This window comes from Bactrocera neohumeralis, chromosome 6, assembly GCF_024586455.1.
Source record: "Bactrocera neohumeralis isolate Rockhampton chromosome 6, APGP_CSIRO_Bneo_wtdbg2-racon-allhic-juicebox.fasta_v2, whole genome shotgun sequence".
In the NCBI taxonomy this organism is placed as follows: Eukaryota; Metazoa; Arthropoda; class Insecta; order Diptera; family Tephritidae; genus Bactrocera; species Bactrocera neohumeralis.
Window position 1 is genome coordinate 50,836,565 of NC_065923.1, and position 15,589 is coordinate 50,852,153.

The 15,589-nt window shown below is 38.1% G+C and overlaps 1 protein-coding gene across 1 annotated transcript; it reads right to left on the minus strand.

Annotated features, from left to right (window-relative positions):
* Window positions 1-695: 695 nt before the first annotated feature.
* Window positions 696-12,333, minus strand: LOC126761921 (acyl-coenzyme A thioesterase 13-like). The gene is made up of 2 exons (XM_050478355.1): window positions 12,189-12,333; window positions 696-1,106 (listed from the first exon to the last, which is right to left on the minus strand). The coding sequence occupies exons 1-2, from the start codon at window positions 12,276-12,278 to the stop codon at window positions 765-767; spliced, it is 432 nt and encodes a 143-aa protein (XP_050334312.1). The 5' UTR covers window positions 12,279-12,333; the 3' UTR covers window positions 696-764.
* Between the last annotated feature and the right edge of the window lie 3,256 nt (window positions 12,334-15,589).

Here is a 15,589-nt window from a genome sequence, read left to right on the forward strand (position 1 = left end):
AACAATTTTTTGATAGAAATTATGTATGACAGTTGATAGAAGTGTTGCTTTTTTGAACGCTTGATTATTGCAGTGTTGCAATATTGCATTTATGAACGTTCTGTTTGTTATGCAATCGTCATGATGCGCGTCATGATGCATTTACGAACATAGCCTATTTTTGCACACATCAAACTTTTCAATTATAATTTTTCATAACTTAAAACATCAAAACTAAAATTCAATTGTTCAAAATTGCCTAACTATTTATAAAAATTTCTATTCGACTGTAATTTCAGTTAGTTTAAGAATATTTCAAATAAATTCAAATTTATTTTTTAATTAGTACAAAATATCTAGACTGGCAACCTTGCTTTTTAGAGAGCAATCTCAATACGAAAGCTAACTCGTTTCAACGGAAAAAATAACTCAATTTGCTCAAATATCCACGTAAGGACAGTAGAAGCGGTGGTGAGTTTTCATTTGCATTGAAACAGCAACTCAACAATTACTCAAATGAATACTACATATAACAACAACGTTATCACTGCAGAAGTGCGGCACGTCGGTGACTAAATGAAGCATAAGTTACAAATTTACGTAATCAATGCAAACTTTTCAGGGCCACAAATTTATGAACCGTACAGCTTGAAGTCTTACTAGGCCAAATTAAATAAGTTATTATTAAAATCATATTTAATTAAATAAGTGAATAGTTATACTAAAAATTAGTGACTTTTATTTAACCATCCAGCGACTCCAAAAGTTTTAGTTAAGTATTAGTACTACAGAGATTCCACAAATTTCGTTTGACCTCCTTTGGCTACAATGGCTCCGTCACTTTTCTGCATTAAAACGCATTCAATAAAAGCTAGTTTTTTGCCCGCTCTTATTGTATTTGCAGAAACTAGTATTGTGTCTCCTTCTTTAGCAGCTTTTAAGTAAGTGACATGTAAATCAACTGATACACCGGGATTACAAGGCTTTGACATTAAAGCGTACGTGGTCACCATATCCACGATTGTAGCTGTGAAGCCGCCATGTAAAGTTCCACCACGATTGAGATGTTCAGGAGCTACCTTGAATTCCGCAGTGCATTTACCGTCAGCTCCGTCGATTATTTGAACCTTGAAAAGAAAAGGGAATAATTTTAGACATTAGGAGAGATAAAAGGGGTTAGTACTTGAATATCCAAATGTGCGTTTGTAAATGGAATTCTTTTAATAGATATTGGGGGTAATAATCCCCTTTTTCATTTGTAATTGCGCGCTTATAGCTGCGTTTAACAACAGAATACCAAATTGTTCTTTACGACACAGTATCGCCCAGCACAGAGAGTTGAGTTGTCTATCGCCCTGTTGAGGGTATTTTCTAACAGAATCAAACCTAATTATAGTAAGTAGAAATGTCTGAAGGAGGATGGAGTCATGTGTAGAAGTTCACACAAGTGAGAAAGGTTCTTTGATCGCCACTCATTTGGGAGTGCCCAGAAACGATTCTTTTACATATGGCTCAAGAAGCTCACGACTTCCGGTCTTTGACCAAGTATCCTCTGGGTAGCCTAAGAACATACGTTTGAAGGCGAGTTAAGGTGAAAAGGCGAAACATTCTCTCCACAGGGTTGTGCGCTACGTAAAAAACAGTACCAATGAAAACTAATCGACAGCCTCGTATGAGAGCCCCCCCTTTTGATGACGACCATGCCAAACGAAATAAGGACTACGATATAAGGGCATGCACCTGAAATGTCCGGTCCCTTAATTGGGAAGGTGCCGCTGCCCAGCTGGTTGATGTCCTCGCAAAAATAAAGGCTGACATCACCGCCGTTTAATAAATGCGGGGAACGGGACAAGGACAGAGACGAGTAGGTCCTTGTGGCATTTACTACAGTGGCCGTATAAAGGAGCGCAAGTTTGGTTTTGGATTCGTGATGGGAGAGAGACTCCGTCGCCGAGTAGAATCATTCACTCCGGTGAATGAACGCCTAGCCACAATCCGCATCAAAGCGAGGTTCTTCAACATATCGCTGATTTGCGCCAACGCCCCGACGGAAGAGAAGGACGATATGACCAAAGATGCCTTCTATGAGCGCTTGGAGTGCACTTGGAGCCACGATGTCAAAATCATGCCTGGCGACTTTAACGAAAGGGTGGGCAAAGAAGGTATCTTTGGCACTACGGTCGGTAAATTCAGCCTCCACGACGAAACATCCTCAATTGGGTTGAGGCTAATCGACTTCGCCGGGGCCCGAAATATGGTTAGTACTAGATTCCAGCATAAGAAGATTCATCAAGCTACCAGGCTGTCTCCGGATCGAAAAACTACCAACCAGATCGATCATGTTGTGATAGACGGAAGATACGTCCCCAGTGTTTTAGATGTGCGTGCGCTCCGAGGTCCTAATATCGACTCGGACCACTATCTTGTTAAAGCTAAGATTCGCACCCGCCTCTGTGCAGCAAAAAACGCACGCCAACAAACACAAGGAAGGTTCGACGTCAAGAAGCTGCAATCACAACAGACAGCCGAACGATTTTCTACTCGGTGTAAGGGAACTGTGGGACGGCATTTCAAACTCCTTATGTACAGCTGCAACCGAAACCATTGGTTTTCGGAAAGTGCAAAAGAACAGTTGGTACGACGAGGAGTACCGTGTCGCAGCGGACACCTCGCCTACCTCGCAACGTTACGACCGACCACAACACTTGCGGGATGGGATAGATACCGAGAGTTGAAGAGGGAAGCGAGACGCATTTGCAGACAGAAGAAGAAAAAGGCCGAAATGCGTGAGTATGAAGATACTGGCCGACAAGGGTAATACTCGAAAATTCTACGAAAAAATGCGGCGGCTAACAGAAGGTTTTAAGACCGGAGACAAAGTGGAGAGAGCCGATGAATTTATAGCCGAGCTATTCAAATACGGTGGCGAAGAACTGATATGCTTTAGATTCTTTGTAAAATATGGTCGAACGAAAGCATGCCCAACGATCGGAATTTAAGTGTGCGCTGCCCAATCCATACAAAGGGAAATCCCACAATCTGCGCCAACCACCGTGGGATAAGTATCCTAAAAATTGCACATAAGGTTCTATCGAGCGCATTGTATTATAGATTAAAGCCCACTGTCAACAAGCCGATTGGACCTTATCAGTGTGGCTTATAAGAGTGTTAAGCTGCTGGCGTATGCCGATGATATTGATATCATTGGCCTCAACACCCGCGGCGTTAGTTCGGCTTTCTCCAGACTGGACAAGGATGCAAAACAAATGGGTCTGGCAGTGAACGAGGGCAAGGCGAAATATCTCCTGTCATCAAACAAACAGTTGTCGCACTCGCGACTTGGCTCTCACGTGACTGTTGACAGTCTTAACTTTCTTAATAGTCTGAATTTCGAATATCTTAGAACCAGTATAAACAACGTCAGCCTGGAAATCAGGCGCAGAATAACTCTTGCCAACAGGTGCTACTTCGAACTGAGTAGGCAGTTGAGAAGTAAAGTCTTCTCTGGACGAACAAAAACCAAACTCTATAAGTCACTGATTATCCCCGTCCTGCTATATGGTGCAGAGGCATAGACGGTGACAACAACTGATGAGTCGACGTTCCGAGTTTTCGAGAGAAAGGTTCTGCGAAAGATATATGGTCCTTTCCACTTTGATCGCGGCGAAACTGTTACTGAGTGAGGTCTGATCGTATTCTGCGAACAGAGAGAAATTAAGCAGGAACCGTTAGATACTTTTAGAATAATGAAGGAGTGCGCAATAATTAGGCGCTGTGTCCTCGCAGAATCAGTTCGAAAAGTGACATCGATAGGAGCAGAACTTGCTGTGCTATATTAATATAAATATAAATAGAAGTTATTGGAAGTTTTTGTGCTAAAGTAGGATAAAAGTATAAAGTGATACAACAGAATGGAATCATCTGTGAACAACCGATATCAGAAGTGGGATCGGCTAATCCTACAAGTGAAGGTTCGTGCCAGATCCTCGCAGCCCTTGATTCGCAGAATCGGAATCTAATGGACATAATCAAGTCCATGTACCAAGACCGGTAGCAAACAACGGTGGACTTAATTTTTGATGGAATACCCTCGAAGGCGGCTCACTTGTTATAGCCTTAAGTAAGGCGCTAGACGGCAGCTTATCACAATGGTTATCGCAAATAAGTTTCGCAGGCATAACCTGGACACAATTTAAGGAGTTGTTCATTCAACGCTTTGTGGGAATGGAGACAACAACATTTAATTGAACGTTTTAAATGGGCGTCCTAAGTATGGAGAAGGGTTTGCAGAATATGGTAGCCGAATTGTTACATCATTCATGTCCAAGTGGAAAAATAAAGACTTGGAGGAAATCACAGTGTAGGTAGCGTTGGCACACATGGCTTAACTCGACAACAGTTTGTTGGACGACAACAAGCCGCAACGAGCTACAACAACAACTGTAGGCCCACGCTTTTAAGAAGCGTAATACGGAAGACGATGTACTAAAAATGGGAAAGAACGCAAAACATACAATCAGAACAGGAGCAGTAATTATTGAGCGAAAGATCGGTCCAATATGCGATGTTTGAAGTGCAACGAAATGGGAAATGTCCTAAATTCCGGACCAGCGGAACGAACGAACGAGAAAAACTATGAGGAGCGTGTAGATATTTGCACTTTAGTTTCGCCAAAGGTTGTGGTAAATTCAATTTTGCTATGAGTCTGCAGCTGGTTGTTCATTAGTAAAAGAGAGTTTTGTTAGTGTTTGCAATGTACTGAATGCGTACTGGTGTTTGTGAAAATTATGGTTGGTTAGTAATTTCGAAATTGATTTGCCTGAATCCGAACGTTGATTCGAATTGGAATCCTTATCCATTATAGTGTTAGGGATTTAAACGCAGTGCAGGGTAGGTGCGAGATCGTAACAAATAAAAATTAAGTGTATGAAAAATGAGAAGCGAACAAAATTACTACACCATCGAAAGAAGTGCGCGTAGGTCGCAAATAGATAGTGAAGGGAAGTGGAACAGTAATAGTAGTGCAACAAGGGCGCTTCCCAATTCTTATAAGAGTGTAAAACCATTATAGTATAGTGTGCGTGTGTATGTGAGCTAGTGTGAGTTTACTTATTAACTCGCTTTCGCATAGACTGCGATGGACGGCAGTAGATTAAAGAATGTAGGAGTGTGAAAAAACAGTTGAAAGATGGGTCGAATTGACTGTGGTAAATGATAATTGACTAGTATCTGAATAACGTGATCCTGAGGCAGCCAAGTTATCAGCTAAGCTAAAGTAATGAATTGCCAGAAAATTCACATAAAACCGATAAATTGAGAAAATAAGTTTTATATAGAAAAATACAAAGAAACTTTAAAAACAAATGTTTTGCCGCAATCCCTAGAGCATTTAGATGGGCAGTGATTAATCACGCCCACGAAGTTATTATGCATTTAGATCGGAAAGAACGTTGTCTAACTAGGTTCGTAGATTTGTCGAGAACTATATCACCTGTAAATTAGCTAAGCCACCAGTTGGAAAATTGCCGTGCATATAGACATAAAGGTGAAGATAAGTAAAAAAAAAATACTTAAATGAGTACGTAATTGTTTTGATAGATGCGTTCACAAAATTTGTTTATTTTCATTACACCTTACACATTAGCACTGAAAGTTCTATCAAAACCGTTAAAGTTGTCGTGTGTTTGTTTGATGTGCCTAATCGACTAATAGCATGAATTTTGTTCTTCTCAAAATAAAAAAAAATAGCTTTTCTTAATTGCTACAAGTACGAGCAGTACAAACAGTAGAACATATAATGAGCACGTCGTTAAAACCAGTCAGAGATCGTGGCAAGATGCCTTAATCGTTGGTAATGAATTGTACGGCCAATCGAGTCACAAAAGACAGTCCATTAGAAATGCTAATCGGTAGAGAAGTTAAATGCCCTGGAGACGATCAAATAATTGCGTCAAACAGTGCATATGTGTTAGTCAAATATCAGTTTAGTTTTGAGGTCGTAGCGAACGGTCATCATGTCAGCGTCGGGTGATTATCTGTTATTGGCATGTGTTTTTATTATTTTATTTATTTATTTTATTTTATTTATTTGATTTTATATTTTATTTGATTTTATTTCTTTATTAATTTGATTTTATTATACATTATTTTATTTGATTTTACTTTATTTTATTTATTTTAAAATTTCAGACTTATTTCAATTCACTTCATTTTTCTGTGTCAATTCAATTTCAATTCGCTTCATTTTTCTGTGTCCTCTCAGCTTGAAATCTTGGATTGCTTGTCAAACATGAGTGGAGGCGATCAAATTATCGTCCGTCAAATAGAAATATCAAAAATTTTTGATTTTCATCAAACAGAGCCGACAACAGGTCGGTGTAGCGTATGTGTAGCCGACGAGAGCCGACGACACCAACACACTTAAAGTGTTTGACGCAATTATTTCATCGTCTCCAGGGCACTTTAGACCTTTCTGCTTATTGCTAATAGGTGAAGAAGAGGATAATTTAATTGATAGGGAATCTATAAGACAACAAGCAAAGAAAAATATGGAAATTAATGCTCGTAATGATAAACTTAGGTTTGATAAGAATAAGGCAAAAATAATAAAATGTAACGTAGGAGATCATGTGTTGCTAAAGAGAAAGAAATCGGTCACCGAAAAAAACAAAACATTTAAATACAGAGATAGAAATTTTTTAAAATTATTAACATAAACAAAATCAATTTAAATATCAAGATGAATTTTTGAGGGCATTGCCAAATTGACAAATAAGAAATAAAGTTGATTTGGACGACTCAAGAGGAGATAAGTCCGATCCCCAAGTGGGGAATGAATATATAGATGACACGGTAGGTGATTTGAAATCCCAAGAGGGGATATAATGACCGCACTATAACAGATGGACTTGTTACGGGGAGGTCAATAAGTGGGCGTAAAATGAAATACACCCGCTGATAAAGATAATTAATTTAGCATAAATTGTAAAGTATGGTTAATAAAAAAATGTAATCAAAAGAATTTATGAAATGTTACCAGCGTTAAAGCTACACTACTTCCGTAGCATTTCATTTTGCTATTGCTACCGTTTTCACTTTGACGGGAGCCGTAGCATAGCCATAGCATAACATTGTAAAAGTATGTGCTCTGCTCTGCTCGCAGTTTTGGTGGTTGAAAAAATCTAGCTGTAGCAATTGTCAAAAATGAAGTGGTGTGCTCTGCGTAGTTATAGCGGTACCGAAAAATTGAGAGCGGTATGAGAGCAGAGCTAATTAAAATTTTCATGTCCCGATAACTATCCTCTCCCCAGCTGTGAAGACACTTTTGGCTTTGCTACTCCCTCAGTCACTCACCAACTCAGTCTAGCAGAACATTAAGATGACTTCAGAAGAGTGCACGGCACCTCCAAAAGCCTTAGCATTTGCCTTGTCAAAAGCCACACTTGATGGACACAGTCAATAATACAAAGCTACTAGAGGACGTCGAACAATCCACGATCCCTCAGGGCTGAAAGAGTGGACCATGAACTACGTAGCGGTCGGCAATCATTCGTGCTGTTTCAAGAACAAAATAGAAGAAGACTTCGAGTTGCCAAAAATCTATTTTATTTCACGAGTTTAGAAAGTTTTTTAGAGCCGACAACAGCGCGCCAGTCGTTTCTTCTTTTCGCAAAGTGGCGTCAATTGGAAATTCCAAGCGAAGCCAGGTCCTTCACCACTTGGTTTTCCAACAGAGTGGATGTCTTCCCCTACTTCCCCCGACGGTTACTGCGTCGAATACTTGCAGAGCTCGAGTGTTTTCGTCCATACGTACGACATGACTTAGCCAGCGCAATCACTGTTTCTTAATTCGCTGAACTATGTCAATGTCGTCGTAGTTAAATCTCATACAGCTCATCGTTCCATCGAATGCGATATTCGCCGTGACCATAAATCTTTTGCAGAACCTTTCTGTCGAAAACTCGTAACGTCAACTCATCATGTTGTTGTTATTGTAACGGCAGAGTTCTGCCGAGTTGACAGTCCTTGGCCGGATAAAAATTCCGGTCCGTACAGCAGGACGGGAATAATGAGTGACTTATAGAGGTTTTTGTTCGTCACACCGGACGTTGTCAACAGTGACGTGGAAGACTAGTCACGAGTGCGACGACTGTTTGTTTGATGACAGGAGATATTTCGTCTTGCCCTCGTTCACTAACAGACCAATTTGCTTTGCCTCCTTAGTCTGGTCTGGAGAAAGCAGAACGCCATCAGCTGTATGTACACTCTTATAGAAGATTGTACCTGCTCGATTATTTTCTCCAGCAGCAGATTGAAGAATGCGACCGATAGGGAGTCGCCTTTTAAGTGAAAATTTTCATTCCCTTATATTAATTGCTTCTTGATTTTGAATAAAACTGTGTTTATAGGAAGTAGACGTAGTTAAAATCCGATTTCGCCCATTTTCGCGCTGTGACATAGGAATATGAGAAGAATGTCATGTACTAAATGTATTCGAAATCGGTCGATCGGAATCCGAGATATGTGATTTCGCCAAAAAGTAGGCGGTGCCATGCCCATCGTCCAATTTGTACTCCGGCTGATTTATCGCGCTCTTAGTAGTTTTAACAGTACGGTTATATGGAGAGTAGGAGAGTTATGAGTAAAGTTGCTTATTGTAGCTTTAGTGGTTTAGGAAATATACTAGCATACCTACTTTTTAAAATTTTTTTTCTAACAGGAGGCCCTTCCTACTGCGATCCCCTGTGCGAAATTACAGTTCCATATCTTAATTTAATGCTTAGTTATGGTACTTTATAGATTTTCGGATAATGGCGTTTTGTGAACGTGGTAGTGATCCGATTACGCCCTTCCGTAAATATTTTTTGTAGTAAGGAATCGGCATACAAGGTTCATCTAGATACAGCTTTCACGGACGAGGGGACGGTCAGACAGACAGTCACCCGGATTTCAACTTTTTTCGTCATCCTGATCATTTATATACATACGTACATATATATAACTCTATATTTAGCTCGCTTAGTTTAAGTTGATACGTACAACTATTAGGTGAACAAAACTTTTATACTCTGTTGCAACAGGTTGCAAGAGTATAAAAATTATCAGGAATTCCTATACGTTATTTCTGTGTTTTATTTTTTGTTATACTACAAGTATGTATTTACTTTTATTAAACAATTTAAATTTCAATTTGAGGATAAAAAATTAGAGCTCCAAAAGTCTACGCTCATAAATTAAAAGTATGGCTTCTTTATATTACTTTCCAATAACGTCCAATTGGATTCATACCGGTGATTGTGCTGGTGTTGGCAGTAGTTTAGGTGCGTTATAAAGTAGCCATAACCTGACAATATCAGCCGTAAGTTTGGTGTCGTTGTAATGTTGAAAGTAATATTTTTATTTGTCTAGATTAATACAGACTCAATGGAGATTTAATTTAATGAAAAATCTTGGTTAAAAAAAGAAGTATGAAGCTAAGGGTCGTTTTTTCAATGTCTGGGTAATAGCCATCTGTCAGTTAATTACCGGTTAAATAAGGTTCTTTACCGAAAGAAGGCTTAGTTTAGTTAATCAGAATTTAACTGATAGATAGTTGCTAAGCAATTTTCCTTAACTTTTTCTTCCACTAAAATTTTGCAAAAGTTTTGCGCTCAACAAATGTAAAAAACATTAAATGCTTGAATGCTCTTGCCGCAGTGATTGATATTCGAACATCCCCACAATTACAAAGCAGTATACATATGTATGTATGTATGTACATACTGACGTTACGTTACGATTAACGATGAATGAGAAATAATTATTTTTGTTTGTTTTAAATTCCAAAATATTAAAAAATACATAGCTGGAAAGCAATTACTATCGCAATATAATGCTATTTTCGCGTTCAACACATGTGTACCATAAATTTCTTATAAAATAACCCACATATACGGTACAAAGTGAAAATGTTGACATTGAGGTCCATATTCTAGTGGCTTGAAAATTTATGGCTCGATTTCGACCATTTTTGGGTAATACATAGATGGCTGATGGTCATATTAGGGGAAAGTTTGGTTAAGATGTCTTGATTGGTTCTTAATTTATATTGGAATATTATAATTAGTATGTATGTATGTACATATATGCACTTTAACTGAATTCAGTTGATATTCCTTAGTTTTGCATCTTAAGTTGCGGCTTAGTTATAGCACTTTCTACTTCCTCAGCCTACCAAGGAAAAAGTTTCAATCTTATCTTAATATTTACTATCTACTATTACAAACTATCGCTTGCATGAATAGAAGGTTTTCAAATCGGTCATGTTATCTCGCTTAGTGTTGTATTGTAAATAGAGACTCGAGAAAGTATGACACTAAACAAATAAATGAAAAATAAAATATTGCAAATACTCATTTTAAACTGAGCTTTGTTTTAAAAATGAACTTTCTTCATTGGCGGCCTACAGCCGTGTTTTGTAAAAATAACAGACTACAAATTATATCGAGTGAGAGATTCCTTACAAACTTTGATCGGTCAGTTTGTATGGTAGCTATATGCTATAATTCTTGGCGATTGCACCAAGAAATAAACCATGTCAAATTTTGTGAATATATTTCGTTAAATAAAAATGTTTTGCATATATATTATTATATTTATATTTTAGTCAGATTGGGAACACTTTAGAAAACCGTCCCACAATTTCGGGAATAAAATGCGAATGGTCGGATAGAGAGATATCAAGTTATATCCGCAGGAAACTTATTTTTCGAGTATTTGCGAAAAAATATATTTAAGTTTTTACGATTTGAAATTAATTTTACACCTATATTTTGCATTTTTATATCCACTAACACTTCACTAATTTATTTTACCTTATATAATGCGAAAATAGCTTTAATTCAATACTTAACTAATTGTTCAATTCTATTTATTTAACAATAACGAAAGAGTTATAAAGTGTCAAATAATCAGTGCTACCTTATCGACTTCTTTTGTAAATGAACCAAAAAAAAGAAAACAGATTATACCGAAAAAAGAGATTTTTCAATTGTCTATCGCAAAAACTCGTTTTATTACCCGCCACTGGGATGTGGCAAGTTTTTTTTAACCTTTATCGGTCAAACACCGTGTATCAAATTTTTCTTGTATAGAACTCCTTTTGGCGTGAGCGGGCTTGGGCCGCGCTTCAAAAAAATAACCCTGGTCAGTCAAACCGGGGTGTATCAATTTTTTATTAGAACTCCTTATTAAAAAATAAACCCTAATCGGTCCATTTCCTGGTGTGTGTACATGGCAGAATTCTTTCGAATAAAATATCAGATGACATTTCGTCGAAAATATATACATTTAGTTGCCGCTGACTTATAGTTTAATTTGTTAAAACGATTATTTCCTGTAATTGGGGTATAATCTGTCTTTCTATTTTATTTTTGTAAGTTTGTAAAATATATTATTCTGATAACACTGATTATTTCTAAGTGTGTAACTCATTTGTATTCATTGAATAATAAAATCGAATTAAAAGAATTATGTATAAAATAAATGTGTACAAACGAATAAATGTGTTAGCGGATGTAAAAGTGTAAAATTAATTTTATATCGAAAAAATACGATACAAATAGTGGGTAAAATTTAGAATATCATCCCCGGACTTCGGGGATAAAATGGGTATCAGTGGAAAGGCCAGAAAAAGACGCTCTGCAGATCACGAATATATATATATATAGTTGCCGCTGACTTATAGTTTTAAAGTTATTTGCATTTAAAGTTGAACAATTGATAACTTTTACATTGGTAATTTGTATATTGTGAATAACTTTTTCACTTATATTATGCACTTTTCACTTACTAACACTTCACTATAACGTTTCTGTATATTAATTTTTTTAATATTTGTTGTAAATAAAGCTTTATTTTCCGCGCCTTTCCAGTGATACCCATTTTATTCCCGAAATCCGGGGATGCTATTCTAAATCCCAGCCCAAATAGTTGTCATATTCAACTTTAAACGGAAATATCTCGAAAACTACAAGTTTTCTGCAGAATCTTCTACATCCGACCATACCCATTTTATTCCCGAAATCCTGGTACGGCATTCTAAAACCAACCCGTCAGATTCACATCTCGTCGATCAATAATAAAAACAGCACATCAAGTTACATAAACAAAAAACTTGTCAACCTCGGGGATGCCAAGCTATTTTCATCCATTTAGAAAAATCTCTTCACCTTTTTCAAAGTGCTTTCGAACCCGGTTGATTTAGATATTATGCTCGATATAGCTTTTATAAAATCGACACCTTTTTTGGGTGTCCCCATTTCTACAATATTTGTATTTATTTACTTGAACTTTACTGGACTCCTTCTCGGTTATCGACAGGCAATGAATGTTATCATGATACTTTTATGGCCAATCCAAACTGCATTGGCATTCATAGTTACATAAAACCGTGTTCGAACGCAGAAATAGTAAATTGATTTAATTTTTAAAAAGGATTGATTATTATATATATTTGTGATAACAAAAAGATTTTTTGGGAAAACCTGAGTATAAGGATATTCTGATCGGATAAAGGATATTCTCCATATCAAGAATATATACATTTATAGCCACGGGATTCTTATAGTTTTAGAGATATTTGCGTTTGAAGTTGAAAATTACCAGTATTTGCGGTACAATTTATTTTGATATAAAATTTATTTTATACTTATATTTATTATTTCCTACATTATATACTGCAAAAATTGTTTTGTATTAATATTAAGTTATTGTTCAATTATATTTATTTTAAAACAACTAAAGGTTGCAATGTGTCAAATACTCAGTTACCTTATAGACATATTTTATAAATTAACTAAAAAAAATAGATAATACCCAAAACAGGATCTTTGGAGTTGCCTTTCGCAAAAAATTTTTTTGCTACCCCCACTGGGGTGTACCAAGATTTTTCGCATAAAATACTTTTCTCGTTGGCGGCGTCTTCGAAAAAATAGTCCTGGTCGGTCCAATATCGGGGTGTACCAACTTTTTTTTCGCGTAAAGGTACTTTTTGCGTTAGCGGCCTTACGTCGCGCTACAAAAAAAATTACCCTGGTCGGTCCATCACCGCGGTGTGTCAAGTTTTTTTTGCGTAAAACCACTTTTTGTTATTCTTTCTTTCTATATTATTTTTTTGGTTTGCAAAATATATTAGTATGGTAACACTGTGTATGTGTAGAAGTTGACGCAAGTGAGGATAGTTCTCTGATCGCCATTCACTTGGGAGTGGCAAGAAACGATTCTTTTACATATGACTCAAGCAGCCACGACTTCCGGTCTTTGACCAAGTATCCTCTGAGTAGCCTAAGAACATCCGTTTGAAGGCGAGCTAAAGTGAGAAGGCAAAACATCCCCTCCACAAGGTTGTGCGCTGAGAAATAAGGACTACGATTTAAGGGCATACACCTGGAATGTCCGGTCCCTTAATTGGGAAGGTGCCGCTGCCCAGCTGGTTGATGTCCTCGTGAAAATAAAGGCTGACATCACCGCCGTCCAAGAAATGCGGTGAACGGGACAAAGACTGAGACGAGAAGGTCCTTGTGGCATTTACTACGTGGTCATATAAAGGAGCGCAAATTTGGGGTGGGATTCGTGGTGGGAGAGAGACTCCGTCGCCGAGTACTGCCATTCACCTTGGCGCATGAACGTCTAGCTCCAATCCTCATCAAAGCGAAGTTCTTCAAGATATATGTGCTTGGCGACTTTAACGCCAGGATGGGCAAAGAAGGTATCTTTGGCACTACAGTCGGTAAATTCAGCCTCCACGACGAAACATCCTCAAATCGGTCGAGGCTGTTCGACATCGCCGGAGCTCGAAATATGGTTATCAGTAGTACTAGATTCTAGCATAAGAAAATTCATCAAGCCACCTGGCTGTCTCCGGATCGAAAAACCACCAATCAACAGACATTCAAGCGATTTTCTACTAGTCTTTCGCACCTGATGTTTGCGAGCACTATTCAACAACTCGATATAAGGGAACTGTGGGACAACAATTCAGCATCCTTACGTACAGCTGCAACCGAAACCATTGATTTTTGGAAAATGCAAAAGAGCATCTGCTCCTCGTACCGTGTCGCAGCGAAGAGAAAACAGACTGCCTACCTCGCAGCGTTACGATTGACTACAACACGTGCGGGATAGGATAGATAACGGGAGTGGAAGAGTGAAGCGAGACACATCTGTAGACAGAAAAAGAGAGAGGCCGAAATGGGCAAGTATGAAAAGCTTGACAAGCTGGCAGACAGGGGTAATGCTCGAAAATTCTACGTAAAAATGCGCGAATATCAGGATTAAAGACCGGAGCGTACTCTTGTAGAACCCACAGAGATGTTCTAGTTACCGATGCACAGAGAATACTAAAAATATGTAGGGAACACCTTTCCAGCCTGCTAATGGCAATAAAAGTAAAGGTCAGGAGAAGGCGAGGCGAGGATTCCCCAATAGAGGACGATGGAGCAGACGTTCCATTGCCCTACCATGAAGAAGTTCGAATAGCATTTACTCGGCTGAAGAACAACAACCGAGCTATTCAAATACGGTGGTGAAGAACTGATAAGTGCCATACATCAGCTTCTTTATAGAATATTGTCGGATTTTAAGTGTGGTCTGCCCAGTCTATAAAAAGGGGGACCAAACAATCTGTGCCAATTACTGTGAAATAAGCCTTCTCAACATCGCATACTAGGTTTTATCGAGCGAACTGTGTGAAAGATTAAAGCCCACCGTCAACAAACTGATTGGGCCTTATCAGTGTGGCTTTAGACCTGGCAAATCAACAACTGACCAGATATTCACCATGCGCCAATTCTTGGAAAAGACCGGTGAAAAGAGAATCCACACACACCACCCCTTCGTCGATTTCAAAGCTGCTTTTGGCCCTGGTCGAGCAAATATCCGAGGTCTCGCTTTAAAAAAGTAACCCTGGTCGAGCGATTACCCGGGATGACCGAAGTACTTTCGCATAGTACTCCTTCTGCGTTGGCGGCTTTCGGCCTCGCTTTAAAAAAATAACGATGGTCGAGCAAATACCCGGGGTGACCGAAGAACTTTCGCGTAGCACTCCTTTTTGCGTTGGCGGCCTTTGGCCGCGCTCTAAAAGACTAACCCTGGTCGAGCGAATACCCGGGGTGACAGAAGTACTTTCGCGTGGTACTCCTTTAAAAAAATAATCCTGATTGAACCAACACCCGGGGTAACCTAAGTATTTTATTAGTTTGTTATGTAATACTGTTATATAAAATAACCTAGTTGTTTATTAAATTTAAATAAGAAAAAATCAATATGCATGAAAATTTTGTTTTAGTATTAGAACTAAGATTGCTAAATAAAGAAAGAGGAATTATATCGAAATAGAGAAATCCAGCGAATTGCTCATATTTGCTTATTATCATATGGCAGCGCTCCATTTCCTCGAAATTGTTAGCACATAAATGATGCTCACTACGAGTGTAAAAAGTAATATTTAAAATAAAGATTTCTTAGGTAAAAAAACTGCATAAAGGAAAAAATGTGGATGTATTTAAATGTTTATAGATTAATTTAATTTATTTGAAGTAAAAAATGTGCGAAAAATGTGTATAATGTGGTG

Excerpts from the sequence above, each read along its gene's own strand:
- LOC126761921 (XM_050478355.1), bottom strand. The coding sequence starts at position 12,278 with ATGGGGACACCCAAAAAAGGTGTCGATTTTATAAAAGCTATATCGAGC. Across the intron at positions 1,107-12,188 it reads TCGAAAGCACTTTGAAAAAG|GTTCAAATAATCGACGGAGC; the intron begins GTGAAGAGATTT and ends TTTCTTTTCAAG.